At 41.4% G+C, this 19,265-nt stretch overlaps 1 protein-coding gene across 5 annotated transcripts in view; it reads left to right on the top strand.

The window, feature by feature from the left end:
• Nucleotides 1-19,265, top strand: part of LOC124056645 (histone deacetylase 7-like) — a 37,135-nt gene that overhangs the window by 14,427 nt on the left and 3,443 nt on the right. For 4 of the 5 annotated variants that reach the window (XM_046384286.1, XM_046384288.1, XM_046384289.1 and 1 more), the window contains 20 exons: nt 1,671-1,855; nt 2,298-2,385; nt 2,900-3,014; nt 3,216-3,289; nt 4,153-4,266; nt 4,576-4,667; nt 4,819-4,917; nt 5,368-5,521; nt 7,848-8,101; nt 8,351-8,596; nt 9,003-9,204; nt 9,370-9,503; nt 9,601-9,721; nt 9,835-9,884; nt 11,057-11,164; nt 11,355-11,410; nt 12,446-12,533; nt 13,154-13,273; nt 15,630-15,727; nt 18,941-19,059. In XM_046384286.1, coding sequence (XP_046240242.1) covers nt 1,671-1,855; nt 2,298-2,385; nt 2,900-3,014; nt 3,216-3,289; nt 4,153-4,266; nt 4,576-4,667; nt 4,819-4,917; nt 5,368-5,521; nt 7,848-8,101; nt 8,351-8,596; nt 9,003-9,204; nt 9,370-9,503; nt 9,601-9,721; nt 9,835-9,884; nt 11,057-11,164; nt 11,355-11,410; nt 12,446-12,533; nt 13,154-13,273; nt 15,630-15,727; nt 18,941-19,059 — 2,517 coding nt within the window. The remainder of the gene's footprint in view (nt 1-1,670; nt 1,856-2,297; nt 2,386-2,899; nt 3,015-3,215; nt 3,290-4,152; nt 4,267-4,575; nt 4,668-4,818; nt 4,918-5,367; nt 5,522-7,847; nt 8,102-8,350; nt 8,597-9,002; nt 9,205-9,369; nt 9,504-9,600; nt 9,722-9,834; nt 9,885-11,056; nt 11,165-11,354; nt 11,411-12,445; nt 12,534-13,153; nt 13,274-15,629; nt 15,728-18,940; nt 19,060-19,265) is intronic. The other variant, XM_046384287.1, reaches the window with a different exon arrangement.

Raw genomic sequence — 19,265 nt, 5'->3', positions numbered from 1 at the left:
TTTCTCTCTCTAAGTAATTCTTGCTGTTGGACAAAAGGGCCAGCTAATTTTGCCTAGGTCTTTACAACCTACTGCATGGCTTTTGCGGGATGGCAGTTCATGGAAGTATGTGGAGGTTTGTTTGCTGAAAGTTAGATCTGATAATGTTGCCTCTGTAACTTCTGGAAGTGTTGTGGGCTTCATTTAAGCCTAATGCATCATTTTGGGACCCTGAGACCAAGCCTACAAAACGTTGTATTTAATTAGAAACAACATCTACTTGATTAATCTACATCTGATTTGGCATTTAAGTTTTTTTCTTTTCTTAGTGTATCTTATCAGTGTAGTTGGTTTGAGAATGCAGTCTCCTGTTGTTAACTCCTGGATAACTCCCAAAACAAACAAATAATTGCAATGCAAGTATGTTTTTCAGAGATACTGGCGTGAGAGGTAGTGTTACACTGCACAGTGAGCAGCGTAATTCAGCAGTGCTTGCCAGCAAAGAAGTGCCTACTCATAGGAATTATGTGAGTAATGTTGAGTAATATTTTGAGTTTCGGTAATTCCGGCAAACGGATTCAGTAAATTTCCAAGTCCTTCCCTCCCTTCTTCTGTTCCTCTACCCCAGAGGCAGCAAGGTATCTCCTTCCATACTGTACTTGTCCACACTTTTGTATCAGCACAGAAACATTCCTCACCATGTTTGTTGGTGTCTGGTATCGGTTGAATTGACACGTGAAAACAGTATTAGGTTATCAGTGAGTTTGCCTATGTTTTTATCTTCTTGTTATGATGTGTCACAAAATTGGAGAGAAGGCCAGTGTTTCCTCACTACCAGTTATCACTGACTGATGTTTCATGTCATACCATCAATCCTGTATTATGCCACACATGCTGTAATGGAATCATTTGAAGTGAAAAGTAAGGATTTAGAGGATTAGGTTTGGATTGCATGAATGGATCATAATGGATCATAATCTTTTTACACTCCTCTGGTCTTATGAAAAATTATCTGTCTTTCATTAGGGCACTGAAGCTTGGTTCAGTTGTCTCACTTGTGCTAAATTTAGTCTTTCGTTTTTGTAAAGCCTGGAAGGGAGATGACAAATTGATGTACCTGACCCACATGCTTTGACCCAAAAACCTTGACCACAAATCCAACACCCCACCCTGTTTCCTTCATTACTTGGTTCTTTTGTGCCCTTCCAACCTCAACACACACAATTATCCCTCTATTTTGTTTTCCTGAACACATTGTTGGACAATGGCCCGTTCACTTGAAGCAGGAAGACGTGAATGAAATGAAATATGTGCAGAGTTCAAGTACAGCTACCCATCTGGGCATACACATGCCAAGTATACTGAGGGTATGTAAAGCACAAGCAGTAAACAAATTTTTCTTTCTGAATCTGTTAAAAACATGTTTCATCAGGTGACTTTTTTGTGATTAACTGGACATCTAGGATGCACTACTTTTGATGTCTATGTTGATGAACTGTCTTTACTAGATATTGAAAAAAGTCACAAATAAGATAAAGTAGACTGTGATTTACAAAGCTGTGTTCCGAGTGACAAAATGATTTTTCAGTTCACGAATAATCCCCACCCCACACTGACACCCATAATCACAGACTGCATTGCCATTCAACTTATGCATGTGGGGGCTTTTGTCCCTCTTTCTTCTTCTGTAGTGGATGTGATCATCAGCAATCAGGTTTCATTATCCACAAATGGGGAACACCCCATGGACCTGAGTGTGACCCAAAGGTTATTGCATCCAGGCCCAGATTTGGCCATGCTGGCTCCCGGCTCTCCCTTCTTCCTGGGACATCTCAGCTCTCAGCATTGCTCCCAGTTTTCTCAGCAGCACTTGAAGGTAAGTACAAACTTCAGCCTTGAGCAAGTTTTAGGCTGGCAGTGACTAAGGAAATCTTCAGCAGCAGCAAACATAACCAGCATCAAAATGTGAAATACTGATAAGTCAAATTAAGGACTTACTGTTGAGCAAATACATTGGCTAAACTGATGACAACTTGACTGCTTTTGCCACACATGATTAAGAAGCGCGATAGATTACAGTAGACAGACCACCTTCTTTGCACTGGATTCTTATGGATGCTGATCTTGGTTCTGCTGACTGGGGCTGCACCACTAGTGCTGTATTCCATTAGTTCAACATGAAGTCTCATGTGGAGATGTTTGTTTTTTGTCAGAAAATGTGTCAGACGCAATGTTTGTCTCTACTGGGCACAACTGATATGTAGAGTTCCAGCGGTCTAGACTGGTCAGTGTTAATAGTGCTTTATTTTTTTTCTCAGTATAACATTGAACATAGGCAAAGAGAGATGGAGGAAGAGAAGAGTGAAGAGCTACAACAGCTGATACGAAAGAAAAAAGACGAACAGAGTGAGTATCACATGTCACGTATTTCTCCATACTCTAATGTGTTTTTGCAGGTTCCCTGAAGATCATTTGTTGACGTTCTCTTCATCTGAGTCATAGCACACTGTAGGTTTCAATGAAAAAGAGGGGGATTTCCAACAGTACTGTGATGCATTTTCAGATTCCAAGGAAATTTGTACACACATTAGAAAAAAAAAATCACTTCATTCAGGAAATACTTGCTGTTTTTATCTTTAACATGTAGAGGAAATGAAGAGAGCATACAGGAAAGTCACAGATATCCTAGATCAGACTTCAGAGGTCTCCTGGCTTCTTATTTATGCTGCTTTCATGCTACAGTAATATAAATTTGTTGTGGTGAACTTTGTGGGGAAAAAACTATTTTCATTATCGAAAACATTTGGTCATAATTTTATATTATCTGTTCTACTGTTGGCTGTAGGTATGCCTCTTGTATGGAAATTCATGACCCAAATCACAGTCTTTTTCCTGATGAAGTGACTTTATTTACTGGTAGGTGCTGTAGCCAGTCCTCTTGTAAAGCAGAAACTCCGGGAACACATAATTATGAAGAGCCAGCCCACCCATGACAGAGTTACTCCCAACCACTGGAGTCATAAACTGGGATACAGGTAAGTCAGACAAACAACCAGTTTTTGACAAAAAATACAACTAACAGTTTATTGTTGTTGTTCCTTTCAGATTTTAATTAATACATAGAATGCTAAATTAAAATTAGGATAATATTAAATTTAAAATTAGAAAATAGGGCAAATCTATTTATACCCATTCATGAGTGAAGCAGTCTGTCCACTATTATTTTGGTTACCCAGGCTCCCTGTTCCTGACATGTCCCCGAAGCCTCCACTCTGTGACCAGCGTAAAGACCTCCCCCTGCGCAGGACAGGTGAGATACCTCCAGTTGTTTGCGTCTGTGATGGGGCTTCCCACACTGAGGTTAAAACTGTGAAGGTCACGGGTGATTTTCCATTACAGGTCTGTTGCGGTGCATTCTGTGTAATTTGAGTTCATCTAGCTCAATGTCTCAGCAAACTGGACTAGAAAATAAGAAAGTGAGGTAAAGGATGAATGTACCCAGGAGTGTCCTTTCCAGTGAGACGAAGGAAACTCATTAAGCATCAGGCCTGCAGGGCCAGAGAGAGACCGAGCAGTCATAAAAACAACAGTCACAGCGAGACCAAAGCAGTTACATAACTTTAACTAAGGTATGTGTAAAATGAACTGCGTGAGAGTCCAGAGCAGGTCTTACTCACCAAGTGAATGAAAGTAGGAGTGGTTTTGTCTTCTGTACATATCTGCAAGTACACTAACCATTCAAAAGGCCATTATTTATTTTCATTACCCTAGAACCCTTAGGTGCCAGTAGGCACACACCCTCCTGCGCATTGTAGGCTCAGTGACAACACAAAGGTGCCTTTTATCTGCTCCGAGTCAGCCACTGATTGATTGTTTTGTTTGGGCTTATTAGAGCCTGACCAACATGGAACATTTTTATACTTTAGATCAGGGTTGAGCTATTGGCTTGGTTCAGCTGTGCTACAGATTGCTTTAACTTGGTTTTGTTATGGAAATTCAGTGCATCGTTATGCTGATAATATTTGCATTATTGAGTGAGAGAATACTAAGATAGAAAATGTCTGACATCAGTCAGTTTATTATCTGTGAGTGTGACAGCCAAAAGTATTTTTCCTTCTCTCTCTTCCCTGCTTCTTCACATATTCATTTTTGTACATTTGTATGTTTGTGCAGTCTCTGAGCCCACTCTGAAGTGCAAGATAAAGAAGCTCATCAGTACAAGGCCAAACCCGCTGCGGCGTAAGATCAGTGCCCCTCCAGCTGTCAAGCACAGGACAGAAACCTTGGGTAGTGTATCTATATTTAGCTGGGAGACCTTCTTGATGTCATGCCTCTGTTTTATTTTCACTGCTCTTTGTTAATGCTAACCTAATGCTACTTTGATCAATAATTTCTGTCTCTGTTCCTTTTCAAAAGGAGACACTTGAAAGATCTTTTAAGCAAAACACATCATATAATTTCAACACATACTGTGCAGGCACACTTTGATTAATTTTCTGATTTGTCATGTTCATCTGTTAATGCTGTATGAACAAGTCTGTTCTGACAGTTTTGGCTATCATGAGTTGAAAGGTATGTCTCAATTCTGTTACCCAGACTCCTCTCCCAGCAGCAGCAGCACTCCAGCATCAGGGTGCAGCTCACCAAACGACAACCACCATTCGGATAATGGCTCAGTGGTTCATGAGGTGAGCCCTTCTTTTAAATAGCATATATATATATATATATATGTGTGTGTGTGTGTGTCTGTGTGTACTGTATAGATCATGCCGGATGATATGATCCTTTGTGATTATTTGTATGGATAATGTCTCTAATTAATATTTCTGTTTCATTCAGGCACAGAGGTTGCTGCTGAAGGATGGTAGTTTGGCTCATTTCACCATGCCCCCCAACCCCACTGCCATGCCCAACATTACTGCTGGACTTCCTGCACAGGTGAGAAATAGTACCTTCTAGGGTTCCCTTCAGAATCCATGTTTGAACTGGTAATGTTTTTATTTCACAGCGAAAGCTCTAAATATGTTTCTGAGCCACAAATTAATTTAAAGGATGACCTAAGTAAATTTGTAGATCACAGAGATACACATTCAGACTATAAAAGAATGTGTATCTTAAGACTGAATTTCTCAAATAGTGCCTGCACACTCGAACACATATAGAAACATGTGGTATTTTCAGGCTTTCACTTCCCTCTTGATCTTTGTGGTGCTTTCATATCTTGTGGATCAGTCATGTGGCAGTTTGCTCACTTCATGACATTGTGAATGTGTTTTTTAATGAGTCTGCCACCACACTGCCGACAGCCCATTAAGCCGTGAAGGCTGTGCACCATTTTGTCTCTAATTCATAGTAACTGCTGTCCCCTCTCCTGTGCTCTCTTTCCAGGCTGACCTCCGAGTAGCAAGGCCATTGCCAGTATCTGGACTGCATCAGGTCTACATGCCTCTGGAAGGAAACAGTCCAGCCATGGCTCAGCACATGCAACCTGTGCTCATACTGGAGCCACGTACCGGTCTGGTGCATTCTCAGCTTGTCTCTTGTGAGTTACGTTAGTCTAAATCTGTTGTAAATCTCTAAAGTCTGTTGTACAGCAGAAAGAGAATCACCTCTATATAGGACACAGGCACTTGGACATGCAAGTAACAACACAAGAAAACATCGTCATATATATATATAACATCCACATTTGAAGAGTCTTAATTTTAATGCTTAATTTTAGTGCTTAACCATAAAAAATCACAGGACTTTATTGTGAAGCCACCTGTTGGGATTACAGATGATGCAGGTGACTGGAAGTCCTACCTTTTTGTCAGCCAAGAAAATTCATTCAAAACAATCGACAGTGTGCATAACCACTGATGCCACTGCATTGTAATTATTAAAGGCAAACTAACATGAAAGATCACTTGGAACTCACACAAGAGATTGCAGATAAAATTAAGCTGAACTGGCGTCACCTGGATTGGGACACACATCTGCCCACATAGAAAACTCATAGAAGAAGAGAGATTGCAGGTCTCCAGGAGCTCAGCTGTACCTTTTTAACCTTAAAACAACTTCTTCAGAGGGTCCCACCAAGGTCAGTTTAGTTCTTGGCAAAACCAAATTAGTTTGGCATTTGGCAGAGTCGCCATCTATAGATTTATGCTGCAAATCAGGCAGTCCAACCACCTTGAACAGTGTAGATATGTTCGCACAGAGAACAATCCTAAGTACTACCTGTGCTTCATGAATAGAGGGTGTGAAGGGAGTGTTTATAAAAGTGTGATATGTAAGAACCCTTCTCAAGGTAGAGCAGCAACAGATGTGTGTCTTCCCCCAAAGTGTTTTTGACAGGAACCTACCCTTAAGTATGTATGGTTGGATAGTTATAGTAAGTCATCACCGGTGGACTATAGCAGCAGCAGCACTGTTAACCTATATGTCCTGAAGAGCTGTTCATATCAAGTTGTAGAAATGCACTGGCCAGATTTTTTTAAATTAAGGGACTGGCAAATTATCAGCTTGTGTCCAAGTCCATTGGTTCTTTCAAATATTTGAAGCTAGCACTCAGATATATGAGAACTACCTTCTCACTGTAAATCATCTTTAGAAATAGACACATTCTGGCCAAGGTGGCTCAGAGAATATTTGATTACTGCACAAAGCAGGTAAATGTTAAAGGTGTGTTGTTGCTAAAAGATAAATAATCCAGAAGGAATGGGTTGTCCATAGGAAGGGCAATTAAGACAGTAGCTGGGATGTTTTAGTTAGGATATTGGTAAAAGTGACATCCAAACCTCCAGCGCTTACCTCAGATCAGTGTGATGATGTCAGTATAGTATCTGTGTAGTATCGTTACACAGAAAGTGGTGGGGAGTGTGCTGCAACCTAAATATCCAAAATTGGGTCCCTTGATTTTGGATATTTATGTTGCACCACTCCACTATTGTAGAGTGGAAGCTTTTATTTTGTTGAAATGTAAATGGGAAGTGATGATATGCTGAGTGATGGAAATTTTTCACCTTACATTTTATGTTTTGACAGTCTGTTACCATCCTTCTTGAGTTATCTTGCTGTGCCAATGGCGGAGAGTACATTTTGTTTTTTAAACACATTGATTAATATTTGATCTATCTATTAAAGAAATACTGTTAGAGAAGCATTACCGTTTATTTTAATTTATTTTTGGGATTTTCCGTTGCAGTCTCACCATTTTCACAGCAAACCTTCTGACTTGTATTTTCCAGGGAAAGCACAAGTGTAACGAATGACATCAGTAAGAGCTGCATTCCATTTAGCTGTGCTGTCTCAGGGTTGTAGTGTTGTGTATCCTGGTTCGCTGGGCTAAAACAGATCAAAATGTCTACTGTGAAAAAAGGCAATTCATTTAAACTGCTGACTACAGGAACACTTACTACTACTACTACTACTATTACGTTTCTTCTGCCTGAATATTATATTCAGCACAAGGGTGCCCTCTACCAGGCTTTTGTTGCTGATGCAGTTTTCTGTGTAATTTTTACTTTCTTTTATGTATTTTATTTCTGGGTGTTTCTTCTGCTTTTATTTATGTAAAGCTCATTGAATTGCCCCTGCTAACAATATAGAAACACATTGTAAGTGCAAGAACATGCAATAGAATTTGCTGCTTTTATTTTTCCTTTTCCTTTCATTTACATCCTATAATTCTGCTGTAATTCTTTACATACTTCTCCCCTTTTCATCTTTATTTCCTGCCTATTTTTTTCCTCATGTATATCCCTTCTTATTATGCTTCTTTGTTTTTTTCTCAGGCTTCACATGTATCCTTACCCTCCTGACTTATCTCATCATTGTCAACTGTCATCTTAATTAATCTGTTCTCTCTCTGTTCCTCTCTGCAGTTCATGGTTTGAGCTCTGTTCCTCTGCAGCAGCAGCAGCAGCAGCAGCAGCAGTCTCACTTGTCCAGAAGAGAAGGTGTAGTCACCATGCCATCGCACAGACCCCTGGAGCGAACACGTTCAGAGCCTCCACCCTACAGCCACTCACCCCTTGCTCTGCATGCCACTCATCACTCACACACCCAGCACCACCTGCCCCAGCAATACCTCAAGAGCGGGCTGGAGAGGTTCAAGCAGAATGCACTCCCAAGCAAGGTGAAAGGACACAGGCGTAGCACAAGCATGTCACATACAAATAAATAAACTAGTCAGATATCATACTGACAGTGCCAGGTATTTATAAGTTGATTATGAGATAGTCTTTTGTGTACTTGTGCCTGGAAATCCTTCATTAAAATAAGATAAAATTTGAGTTCGACCTAACATAGAAATCATTTTCATAATCAGTTGTAAAGAAGAACATTAGCATTTTGAGACTTCTAAACACTTTATGCCTTATATTAGCTGTCAAGCAAGTCCATTGAGAAGCCTCGTCTGACACAGATCCCATTGGAGGACATGGACCTGGAGGAGATTGGTTCAGGATCTGGTTCAGGACCAGGGTCTGTGTGTGGCTCAGAACCGGGCTCCGTGTGTGAGGACAGCTACCGCAGGAGACAAAGCACTGCCAGCTCAGACTCAGTTTACGAGACAGAGTCCATTACCTCCTCACGGGAGAGCTTGCTCGAGCCCTCGCATTCTCTCAGTCAGGTATTAAATTGCAGAACAATTATATTTATAATTAGCATTCAGTTTGTGAAAAAAGAAAAAAATTGTATTTAAAATTTTTATTCCTTGTGTTTCTGTATATGCACTTACTTGTTTGAGTCATGACATGAGAGGGCGCTGTAGCTTTACTTATACAAGATGAAAAGAGTGAGAGTCACAGTGTTGTGGCAGCATGCTTGGCAATGCTGACTTTTCTTCATCACTTGCTTGTTCTAGACAAGCAGTATTAAATTGACCAAATAATGAGTAGCTGCAGTGTACAACAGAGAGGCATTTGGCTAATGAGTATGTGGAAGTTTAATCCAGGCAGTCTTTGCCTTGGGCTGCTGTTGATAAAAGCTCTTTCGTTCCCTGTTCTTCTTTTCACCCACTGTCCTGGAAACCACAGAGGCAGGTGATGCTTAGACCAAGTCTCCAACTGGACCGCCTTGGTGTGCCGACCCTGATTTGGCCTCACCAGCCTCTTGTTCGGACCCAGTCCTCCCCGGCCTCCACCTCCCTACCTCCTGCTCCACATCCACCCACCACTATACCTTCCCTGTCATTGTCCAGCCCTGCTGCAGCAGAGCTCCAGCTGCGCTTCACTACAGGTAAAGGACACTTTTTTGATAAGGAAACTTAGAAAGATAAGGCATGAATTGCATTACCTGGTGACGTAGCTTAGTTAAAGTACATGCACAACTGGATCATGAACCACTGAAGAGGGATAATAAGGTTAAGAGATGATGTGTGTTTGTGTGTGTGTGTGCATGTAGGTCTGGTTTATGATGCTCAGATGCAGAAGCACCAGTGTACCTGCGGGGACAACAGTCGTCACCCTGAGCATGCTGGAAGGGTACAGAGCATCTGGTCCAGACTGCACGAAAGAGGTCTCAGGAGCCAGTGTGAGGTATGCCGTGGCACACACACTGCACATGGACATGTAACCAGAATTAAAATTGTATGCCGTATGTGCCATATACTTTTGTTTCTTTCTGTGTGTATAGCGCATCCGTAGTAGGAAGGCCACTCCAGAGGAACTGCAGTCAGTCCATTCAGAAAAACATGTACTTCTGTTCGGCACCAACCCACTTAACCGCCTCAAGCTGGATAACCGCAAGCTGGCTGGTAATATCAATAATAATGGTGAAAAATATGAATATTAAGTTAATGTTAAGTGAATGTTAAGTTGTTAAGAAGAAGAAGAATGATCATTGAATACCATAAATGATCTTTTGCAGGAATCTTGTCTGAACGGATGTTTGTGATGTTACCGTGTGGAGGAGTTGGGGTGAGTGCCACACACACATATATCGCAGACTTCTTTATAACACAAGTCGTGTGGAAATCTTACCACTTATCTAATTGCATTACTGAACAGCAAACATTACATGGCTGATTATGCCTCATTACAGAATTAAACTAATAATACTGCTACAAATTGCTAATGTGATTGTTTTTGGTTAAGACAGCTTTGAAACCCTATTGGAAGTCAAAGGCTGTACAAAGGTGAGATGTAGAAGAAAGAGAGGAGAAGAAGGAGGGAAAAAAGAGGGTATACAGAGAGAGACTGCAGCTTGGAGGTTGCATGCCAGTGAAATTGGACTTTATTTAGAGGGAATGTGTGTGGGCAAACAAGGAATGAAAACAGAAGAGAAGAAAAAGAACATAAGATGTGAAGGTAGGAAAGCTTAAATTCAGAAGATTAAAGAAGATTAAATTCAACAATTGACTATGAGAGAAGGAACAATGAAGAGGAAGGACATCTGTTTACTCTGATAATCCAAAACTGCCCATAAGAAACTGTTGTAAAGCACAGTAAGAGGGTAGGAGAGTTGAGGAGAAGAGGTAGGAAAAGAAGAAGGGGGCAGGGTGTCAGTTGATAAGACGACTGATCCGCCTGGATTTCCGGGCCTTTGGCTGCTCTGGTGAAGAGGGGTGATTGGAACAAGATGGCAGTCTGTGATAAAAGAAATTCCTCTGATTTCATTGTTCCTCTGCAGCACAACACCAAAGTGAGTTTCTGAAACATGGAGTAACATTGAAAAGATCAGTTGTCACACATTTTTCATGTTTTTTAGATACACAGCACTGACAGGATAGACGAAGCAAATAACTAGACTACAACTAACTCCATGTTGCTTATCATTTCAAAATAAAGGAAGAACAGTAAAAAATGAACTTCAGTTAGCTGATGAATGTATTGATAGAAATGTCAGTATTTGACTCCATGCTGACCGAAAGCAGCTTTTCTAAATGCATCAGTGGTAAACGATGGACTTCACTAAATGTTGCCAAGAAGTCTGAAAAGAATTGTTAAAAAAAAGAAAGATCTTTTTAAGAAACATGCAGCGACTTTCAAAACCTTTCAAAGCGAAGTCGTTTTTAATGGCAACTTCAGTTAACATCTGTGGCTGACCTTTGAACTGACTTTACGTGTCTCTTGTGTATTTTTGCTGACAGGTAGATATCGATACTGTCTGGAATGAACTTCACACATCAGCAGCTTCCCGCATTGCTGCAGGATGTGTCACAGACCTGGCACTGAAGGTGGCGCAAGGAGAGCTGAAGGTGTGTCTTTTTCTGCCAAGTACTTTATCAGCAGCATGTATTACAGTGCAGCATAGCTTCGGTAACACCCCCTGTTGTCTACAGTGTTTAACATCAATAACAGCACAACTTAAAAGCTTAAAGATGTGAACTGTGATGATTGGCCTACTGAAAGAAGCAAGGTGTTACAGTTTTTGTTCTCCTCTCACAGAATGGCTTTGCAGTAGTGAGGCCCCCTGGACACCATGCAAACCACTCCTCCCCTCTGTAAGTACAGCATGGACACAGTCACACACACACATACCAGGAGCCAGGAGGTCTTTGCAAAGTGTTTCAAAAGATTTACTACAGATCACCTACACTCCTAAGCAAGAGAGTGTGTGTGAGAGAGCCTGTGTCTCTCTGTCTTAATATGTATGTGTGTGTGTTTCTGAGTTTGGGTGATGTGTGTTACCTGCCTGATGCCCGAGGCAAAATACCTCCTCCACTCAGTTTCTTTTAAACTTTCAAGACACAGAGCAAGGCATGTCAAAAAGAACAGTGCATGTGTGTGTGCATGCGCATGTGTGCGTGCATGGATTATGTCTGTCTTTGATAGGAGACTGTCGCCAAGTAACCACATTCAGCTGGGCCTTTGTGTGCTCAGCAGTGCTTGTCACTGGTTATTTATGGGATGATAATGACTTTTCTTGATGAGTAGATTGGACAGCATATATGATATACTGTCCACACGCACACACACACACACACACACACACACACCGAAGCACTCACAGTTTATGACCCATGCTAACACTGCTTCTTCCAACATTCTTTCATTGTTTTTAATACATCAACACTTTTTTGCATACCTTTAGTCAGTGTGTGTTGAGGGAACTGCTGCGAGTTCATTTCTTTAAAATCATCTCACACGTCCCGCCAGCACTTCATGCTGTTATCATTTGGAATGTGAAGTGAATTTTAGGATGAGCTTGGTTTTCTGTTTGTCACAAAATCTGTGGGTTCTGCATTCCTGAAAAGTCATTTTTGTTTGTCAGCAGTGGAAGATGAGATACAAAACAGCTTAAGATGAAACATCCTTCTTTCTCAAATAATTTCTCAAATATTGCCTGGCAAGAATTTCCGTTTATGACTTTCACATTAGATTCAGTGCTGTCACAACCTGGAATAAATAGCCACCACAGACCAGGGGACATGTCTCAAAGGTTCCTCAGGTCCATATGGTGTTTCTTTTTTATTGATTTGCTAAAGATGTCCTGATAAACACATGTGGCTGCTCTCTTCTTTTACGTTTGTCCACAGGGGCTTCTGTTTCTTCAACTCTGTGGCCATCGCTGCCAAGCAGCTCCAACAGAAACTCAACGTCAGCAAGATCCTCATCGTGGACTGGGTGAGGACCATCCGTGTGACCACTGTGACCAAACAGACAAGAACACACATTTGCAAACACCATACAAGCGTACGGCATTTGCAAACAAGGTCTCAGAAGCAGAGCAGTCGTCTACAGAAGCACTCCTATCTATCATTTAGTTCATTTAGACACTATTATTGCTGATCTCCGTGTGGAATCTGAGCTGTCACGTATGCTTAGAGTAGACGCAGAGTCACACGTATTAATATGAATATACACCCACACACACACGTGCAGATCTGCAGCCAGGTGGTCGCCTCTGCTCACCATGTGTGTGTGTATGAGTCTGCACCATATCTATATACTGTCCTCTCTGACATATTGCTGCATCAAACATTAATTACTAGCTGCTTTATGTAAAACACATTTGCCATCGACAGGGAAAACCCTTGCAGGTTTTACAGATCTTCCTCCCTCTCTTTTGAGTTGTGTGTTTTATGTATACGTAAGAGAAATGACAAATACGTTCTTTTAATGTTTTTGTAATATGTGATCATGTAGATTTATTTAGTTTTGAAAAATATGTGAATGAGTGATTAAGTGAAATACCTTCTTTGATCCTTAGCAGCTTCTTAACCTGTCGTCCAATCACTGTCTAGGACATTCACCATGGCAACGGTACCCAGGAAGCCTTTTATAAGGACCCGAGTGTACTGTACATTTCTTTACATCGATATGATGATGCCAACTTCTTTCCTGGGAGTGGACATCCCAGTGAGGTAGGCGGTCCTGTGTGTTTGTCTGCTTTTGTTTGTGTTGTCATGGTGATGTCTGGGTGTTTGTGTGTGTTGGTGTGTTTCTGCATTTATTTGCCTTGATTTTTGTGTACACAACAGCTTAAGAACAATACATGAGAAACATTTCTACTTAAAACACAGCACAGGAAGTCTTTGTAGAGTACATGATCTGAGTGAATTTATAATATATTCTTTACAACACAGTCATTTTTCATTATGCTTTATGCTGTATTCCAGAAGGAATACAGATTTCTACCAGCCATGTTTCTTGAAGATAGACGTGTTGGCATAGAAGTATTCTGTAATTATGTGATTCCTGTGGGACATTAGGGAGCTCAAGAGCCTTGTGTTAAGCATATACTTGTCCAAAACAGGAAAAATTATTGTAACTATAAATCCAGGAATAACCTACATGATTTAAAGCCCCATTACAATTGTGATTTGGTCATAATGACTGATTTTTCATGATTGTGGAAGAAATTGAAGCAGGTTAGTGTGCAGGGATTCAGGATTATTTAGGATATCCTGCCTACGATGGGCCTCAGACCAGTCAAAGCTGTCACAATTAGACCAAACGTATTGTAGTTATACCACTGGAAACTATTTGCCTAGTTTTAGTTTATATAAGAAACTTCAGGGCTTTTGGATGTCAGAACCTCACAACAGGATGTGTACAGTTGAATTGCATGCCTATGTTTGAGTACAGGAAATTGAGATGAATATGAATACTGCCTGCGGTCTTACCAGAGACCAAGTGTGATGACTATCCCCAGTCAGACGAATTGACCCGAACCCACGGTGGCATTCACCACCCATTTCAATCCCCCACTTCCCCGCCTCTTACTCTCCCATCCTCCCCCACAATAATGAGGCTAAAATAGTCAATGTTTTCCCATAAAATCCCCCGATGAGGGACGGTACATAAAACGCTCTGCTGGCTTGGATGTGGCTTTGCCTCAAGTGGCCCCTCAACCTCTTTTGAGCTGTGCGGTAAACCTCTGGAGTCTCGCTGTCCCCCGTGTAGGTATATAACGCACCATGGGGTAGGGGTGTGATGTCATAGCCATAACAGAGAGTGCCGAGTACCACACAGAAATCAGCAAAGGCCTAATCCAGTCCAGCAACTCTTGAAACATGAAAGAGAGAAAGAGACAGAAGAGAAGACTTGGAGCAATAATGTGTGTGCGTCCGCATGTGTGTGTGTCCATGTGCATGTGCGTGTGCATGCGGGTACATTACTAGTTGGCAGAGGACAGGAGGCCTCATGTGTTTTTGGTTTTGCCCTGTGAACATCCCGTCCACTGAGAGAAGAATGGAGACAGGCGCTCTGCAATGCTCATCAGCATTCTTTCAAACATCCTCTCACACCCATGCACACAGATACACACACACACACACACACATTTATACACACACACAAAGGAAATTACCACGCCTTGTTGCCAAGAGTATGTCAATCAACCTCCTCATTCTGCCCTCAAAATGACACATTGACTGATGGTGAAGGGCTTAGAGAACAGCTAAATGGCTGCTAGCAGGACTACAAAGAGAGAGGCAGGAATGTTTAAACTTTCTTTCCAAGACCCGGGCCTCAGTTCAGTTTCTGCCCCAAATATGTGAGGTCAAACTGAGAGAACCCCTAGCGACTCTGCCTGGCATTTTGGAAGTACACGCCAATCTCAATCGAGCTGAAAATCCACTAAAAAAAATTTGCAGTATGTAGTCTGAGTTGTATACCGTCTTAGTTTTATTTGACGTGTCATATATACAAAAACCCACTAAACTTCCACATACAGAACGCATAGTTTACATTAGTCATTCCAATTATATGCAAATAATATATTTTCAGCTTATAAACAGAACATTTTATATCTTCCAGAGTATGATTGTAATGCATGTTTTTTATATATCATACAGCAGTCGCCAAATGTGAAATATTTCCCATTTTAACTGTAGCCTAAAGTTTGGATCATAAACGGGTGTAGCTCTGTTGTGGCTCAGCGTGATTTATAAGACCGTTTGACAAATTGTATCAAAATCAAAATGGAGGGACAGGGGTGTTGAATTAATAGCCATCCGTCTTTCATTTAGGAATCATAATCACTCCCTGGTGTTGCCTTATAGAGATTCAGTCACTTTTCCTTGCATGCTGCAATGCAAGGTTTTGCAACAGTTGTGCTGATTTTGCAAACATTTGACACAAATCTGCCATCCTCGCACAGTTTCTCAACTTGCACTGGGACTCATAAACTTTATTGACATTTACGGAGGTTTTCTCTCTCTCTCTCTCTCCCGCTCTCTATCTATCTATCTTCATCATCTCTCTCCCTCCGCCCAGGTGGGTGCAGGTGCAGGCAAGGGCTTCAATGTGAACGTAGCATGGACAGGGGGGTTGAACCCTCCAATGGGTGATGCTGAGTACCTGGCTGCATTCAGGTAAAGAGTGAGCTCGAACTGTCTCTGTCTTACATGTCTGTCCATACTCCAGTCCTCAACAGTTTAGATGTACTAGCATATGTTACTTTACAAAAAAATTACATTGTTCTCTCATTGGTGAGTATGTTTCCCTGCCTTCCCTGAGAACATTGTGCTGTTGTCAGTTACACTGCACGCTGTGACATAAAGTGTTGGTTTCCGGGTGCATTCACTCAAATTCTGGTTTGAAGCTCTTTGAGTGAAGAGTCAGCTGCTGATCATCAACAATTTAATGCAATTATTTGACAGTATCCCTTTCATGACAACAGTTTGCATGCTGCAGGAGTCTCCATCACATTGCTAGAAAGCTTCTAGGTCGCTGCCTGTTTTTGAGTTGTTCTCTTAAAGGTTAAAAGAACACAACTTAAAGTCTGACAGAAACAAATGCACCCGGCAAACATGCCATTTCCAGTTCAATCAAAAACACAGATGTCTCTCTTCATTTCCACGCAAAATGATTATCTGCCAATCAGCTTTGAATCATATGCATTGCAACATGGTCAAGGCTGATACTCATATCATGTCAGGGATGTTGTCAGAAAAGACAGAAAACATATATTTTTATTAGGAAAAGGAGTTTATTTTCATGCCTGTTTGAATTACACTTGTGTGTGTGCCAAGAGGACAGTAACAAGACTATTTTCTCATCCCGGTGGAAGCACACCCTTAAATTGTGGAGGTCAGAACTTTCCGTCTGCACTGGAATGCAACACCTGTAAGACATACAGCACTTTTGATTGTATTATCATGCTGTTATACAGTAATGTTGGGTCTTGTTCGGTTTGATGGATTATCTGTAGTCTCTCAATCAGGTTTCATAACTGATTTCCTTATTTCCTCCTAAGAAATGGTTGGCAGTTACCAATGTCTACACAGTTTGTGGTAAATGGACAAAACACTGATATCTATACCATATGTTCATGTGTTAGTGAAACACACCTTTGCTGTCACTACGCTTTTGATTTTGTACTAGCTGTTTTTCCTGAGTGAATATAGTTTGCTTCTGCTTTCCACAGTAATGAACTCAGAGTGTGTCTATCAGCAACATTGGCTCGCCACCAGATGATTAAACAGTATGTGAGCTCTACACAGTTCTGCGTGCAGCAAACACAGTGGGTGGGCGTCTCGTCAAAGGAAGGGATGCTAATGAGCTAACCCATACTGGTAAAATCCATAGAGCCAATAGGCTGTCCAGTGTTTGCTGTAGCTCTGGATGCTAATTAAGAAACAACTGGTCTTTTCCTGAGCAGGCGTCTGGTTTTGGTATTTTTCATCCAGTTTGGGAAATGTTTTCCTGTGTAAAACTCCCTCAGTTAACCACACTGTAGTACTGTACCGTATTGTGTGTTACCCCTAGAAACTTGCCCTGTATCAAAGCTTTGCGGAGAATGGTGTCCTGGTGGTCCAGTGGTTTGAGGCACATACCATTTAACTCTGATGCCCAGAATGCATATCCGCCCGAAGACCTTTGTCACATGTCATCACGAGGAACAACCCTGTATTTACTGCCACTGCCAACTATTTGATTAAGGCAGAACATAAAGAAAATTAGCAAAATTGTAGCAAAATTTACACAGTACATGAAACAACATGGAAGGAATTTCAGTAAAAACACACCACACAAATGTTTAAATAGATTTTTTTAGTGCACTTTACAATTTTGTGGATTAACTGGTGTGAATAAGTGCATAACACTCCATACAGACAAAATTTAATGCATCATGAATTCATGCTTATGCAATTAGGTATCTAGCCTGGTGCCAGTTGTGTAATTCAATTTGAATACATGATTTAGACGACTGGGTGTTCCAGACTGTGTGTTTCTCTCCAGAATGGAACAGAAAACTAACCGGAGTGCGGTTGTTGATGATGTGTCTCTGTTTCTGGGTGTGTGTTACTGACAGGGGAAATATTGTGGTCAAGAGTGCTGGTGGCTCTCTTGTACAAGAGAGAAAGCTCAGCTGCGTGGAGATTAAGTGTCCTGACGTAGTATGCGTACGTGTTTGTGTATGTATGTAGAGGATCACTGAGGTGGTCACAATTCAAGGTCATTATAATCACCAGTAGCACACATGTAACATCCAGTATCTTTTGGCCTGTGCATGTCATGTATGCGTGCGTGCACACATTTTCATGTGCATTTCTAGGTGGCTACTGGCGAATAACAATCTTAAGGGGGAGAGGAGAGCAGAAGAGAGGAGAAGTGGGGGGTGCATTGTTAGGGAATCCAAAGGCGGCGTAATTAGGCCCAATGGATCCCAGATGGCTGGCTGTCAGTGACGTGAGAAGAGGGACGAGCTCCTAATAGGAACCAGACGCACACAAACGCCTTTGAACTGCCGCTGAGAGAGAGAGTGAGAGAGAGAGAATCAAACGCGGCATGGGCTGTGCGCTCTTGCTAAATAACTGGCAGCGGGAGAGGAAAGGAAGTGAGGAGGACAGCAGAGAAACGAGGAAAGTGTTCTCCCCCGAGTAGGGTATACAGTATGTGGGCGTCTCTGTCCAGATATGTCAGCCGTCTCATTTTTATCTGTTTGTGTCACAAAAAAAAAAAACCAAACTGTTCAGGGTTTGCCACCTGCCTGAAGTTGTATGTGAATCTTTGCATTAACCAGGAAAGGTTTGCACAGCTCTCATGTTTCTTTTTTATTAAGCAATGATCTGTTTCACATTTAAACAGTTGCACACATTCACACCTGGGAGCTACTCCACCTTCTAATGCTGGCTTTTTACCAGAAGTGGATCAAGAACAGAGATCAAGCGCTTGGAACATGGCCTTTGATAATTTATGTTTCATCATTTTCAAATGGATGGAGTTTACGATGAAGTAAATGTTTGGAGTTAACAATCCAGAAAAAAATGCATAAGTATTCCACTCACAGATCAATCGCTTCAATTATGCTGTGATTTTAGTTTGATGTTATTTGATTTACTTTACAGGCAACTTAAAATTCTTTTAATTAAAATAAGTAATTGTTTTCAGTCTATTCTGATGTCAAATCAATCCCACAATGACTTCCTCTCTCACGTTATTACGTTGTTTTCACTTCTCATTTTTCTCAAATTATGAACACCTGTTGAAAACACGATTATTTTTTTTTAAAACGTACATCCTAATTTCAGCCGGGCCACAGGGCTTGAATGAATGTAACATACAAACCTCTTCCTCTTCAGGACTGTGGTGATGCCCATCGCTCACCAGTTTTCGCCCGATGTGGTGCTGGTGTCAGCTGGCTTTGATGCTGTCGAAGGACATTCGCCATCGCTGGGAGGCTACAAGGTCACGGCTAAGTGTAAGGCCTCTCATTTACATGCGGCACGTTCACATAAACGCGACAGATAGGGCACACCAGGCCACACTGTGTTAAGGCAGCAACTGTGTTGTAAGGCAAATTGCAGAATTATGAAGCGTGGCCATTCCTCACAGACCATTTTCAGGTAGATAAACACTCATTCACAGCTATACAGCCTTATCAATGTCAGTCGTTAGCACCACTCA

The sequence above is a fragment of the Scatophagus argus genome, chromosome 3 (assembly GCF_020382885.2).
Source record: "Scatophagus argus isolate fScaArg1 chromosome 3, fScaArg1.pri, whole genome shotgun sequence".
NCBI classification, from domain to species: Eukaryota; Metazoa; Chordata; class Actinopteri; family Scatophagidae; genus Scatophagus; species Scatophagus argus.
The sequence above is the reverse complement of the archived record's forward strand: the minus strand, read 5'-3'. Positions and strand labels throughout refer to the sequence as shown.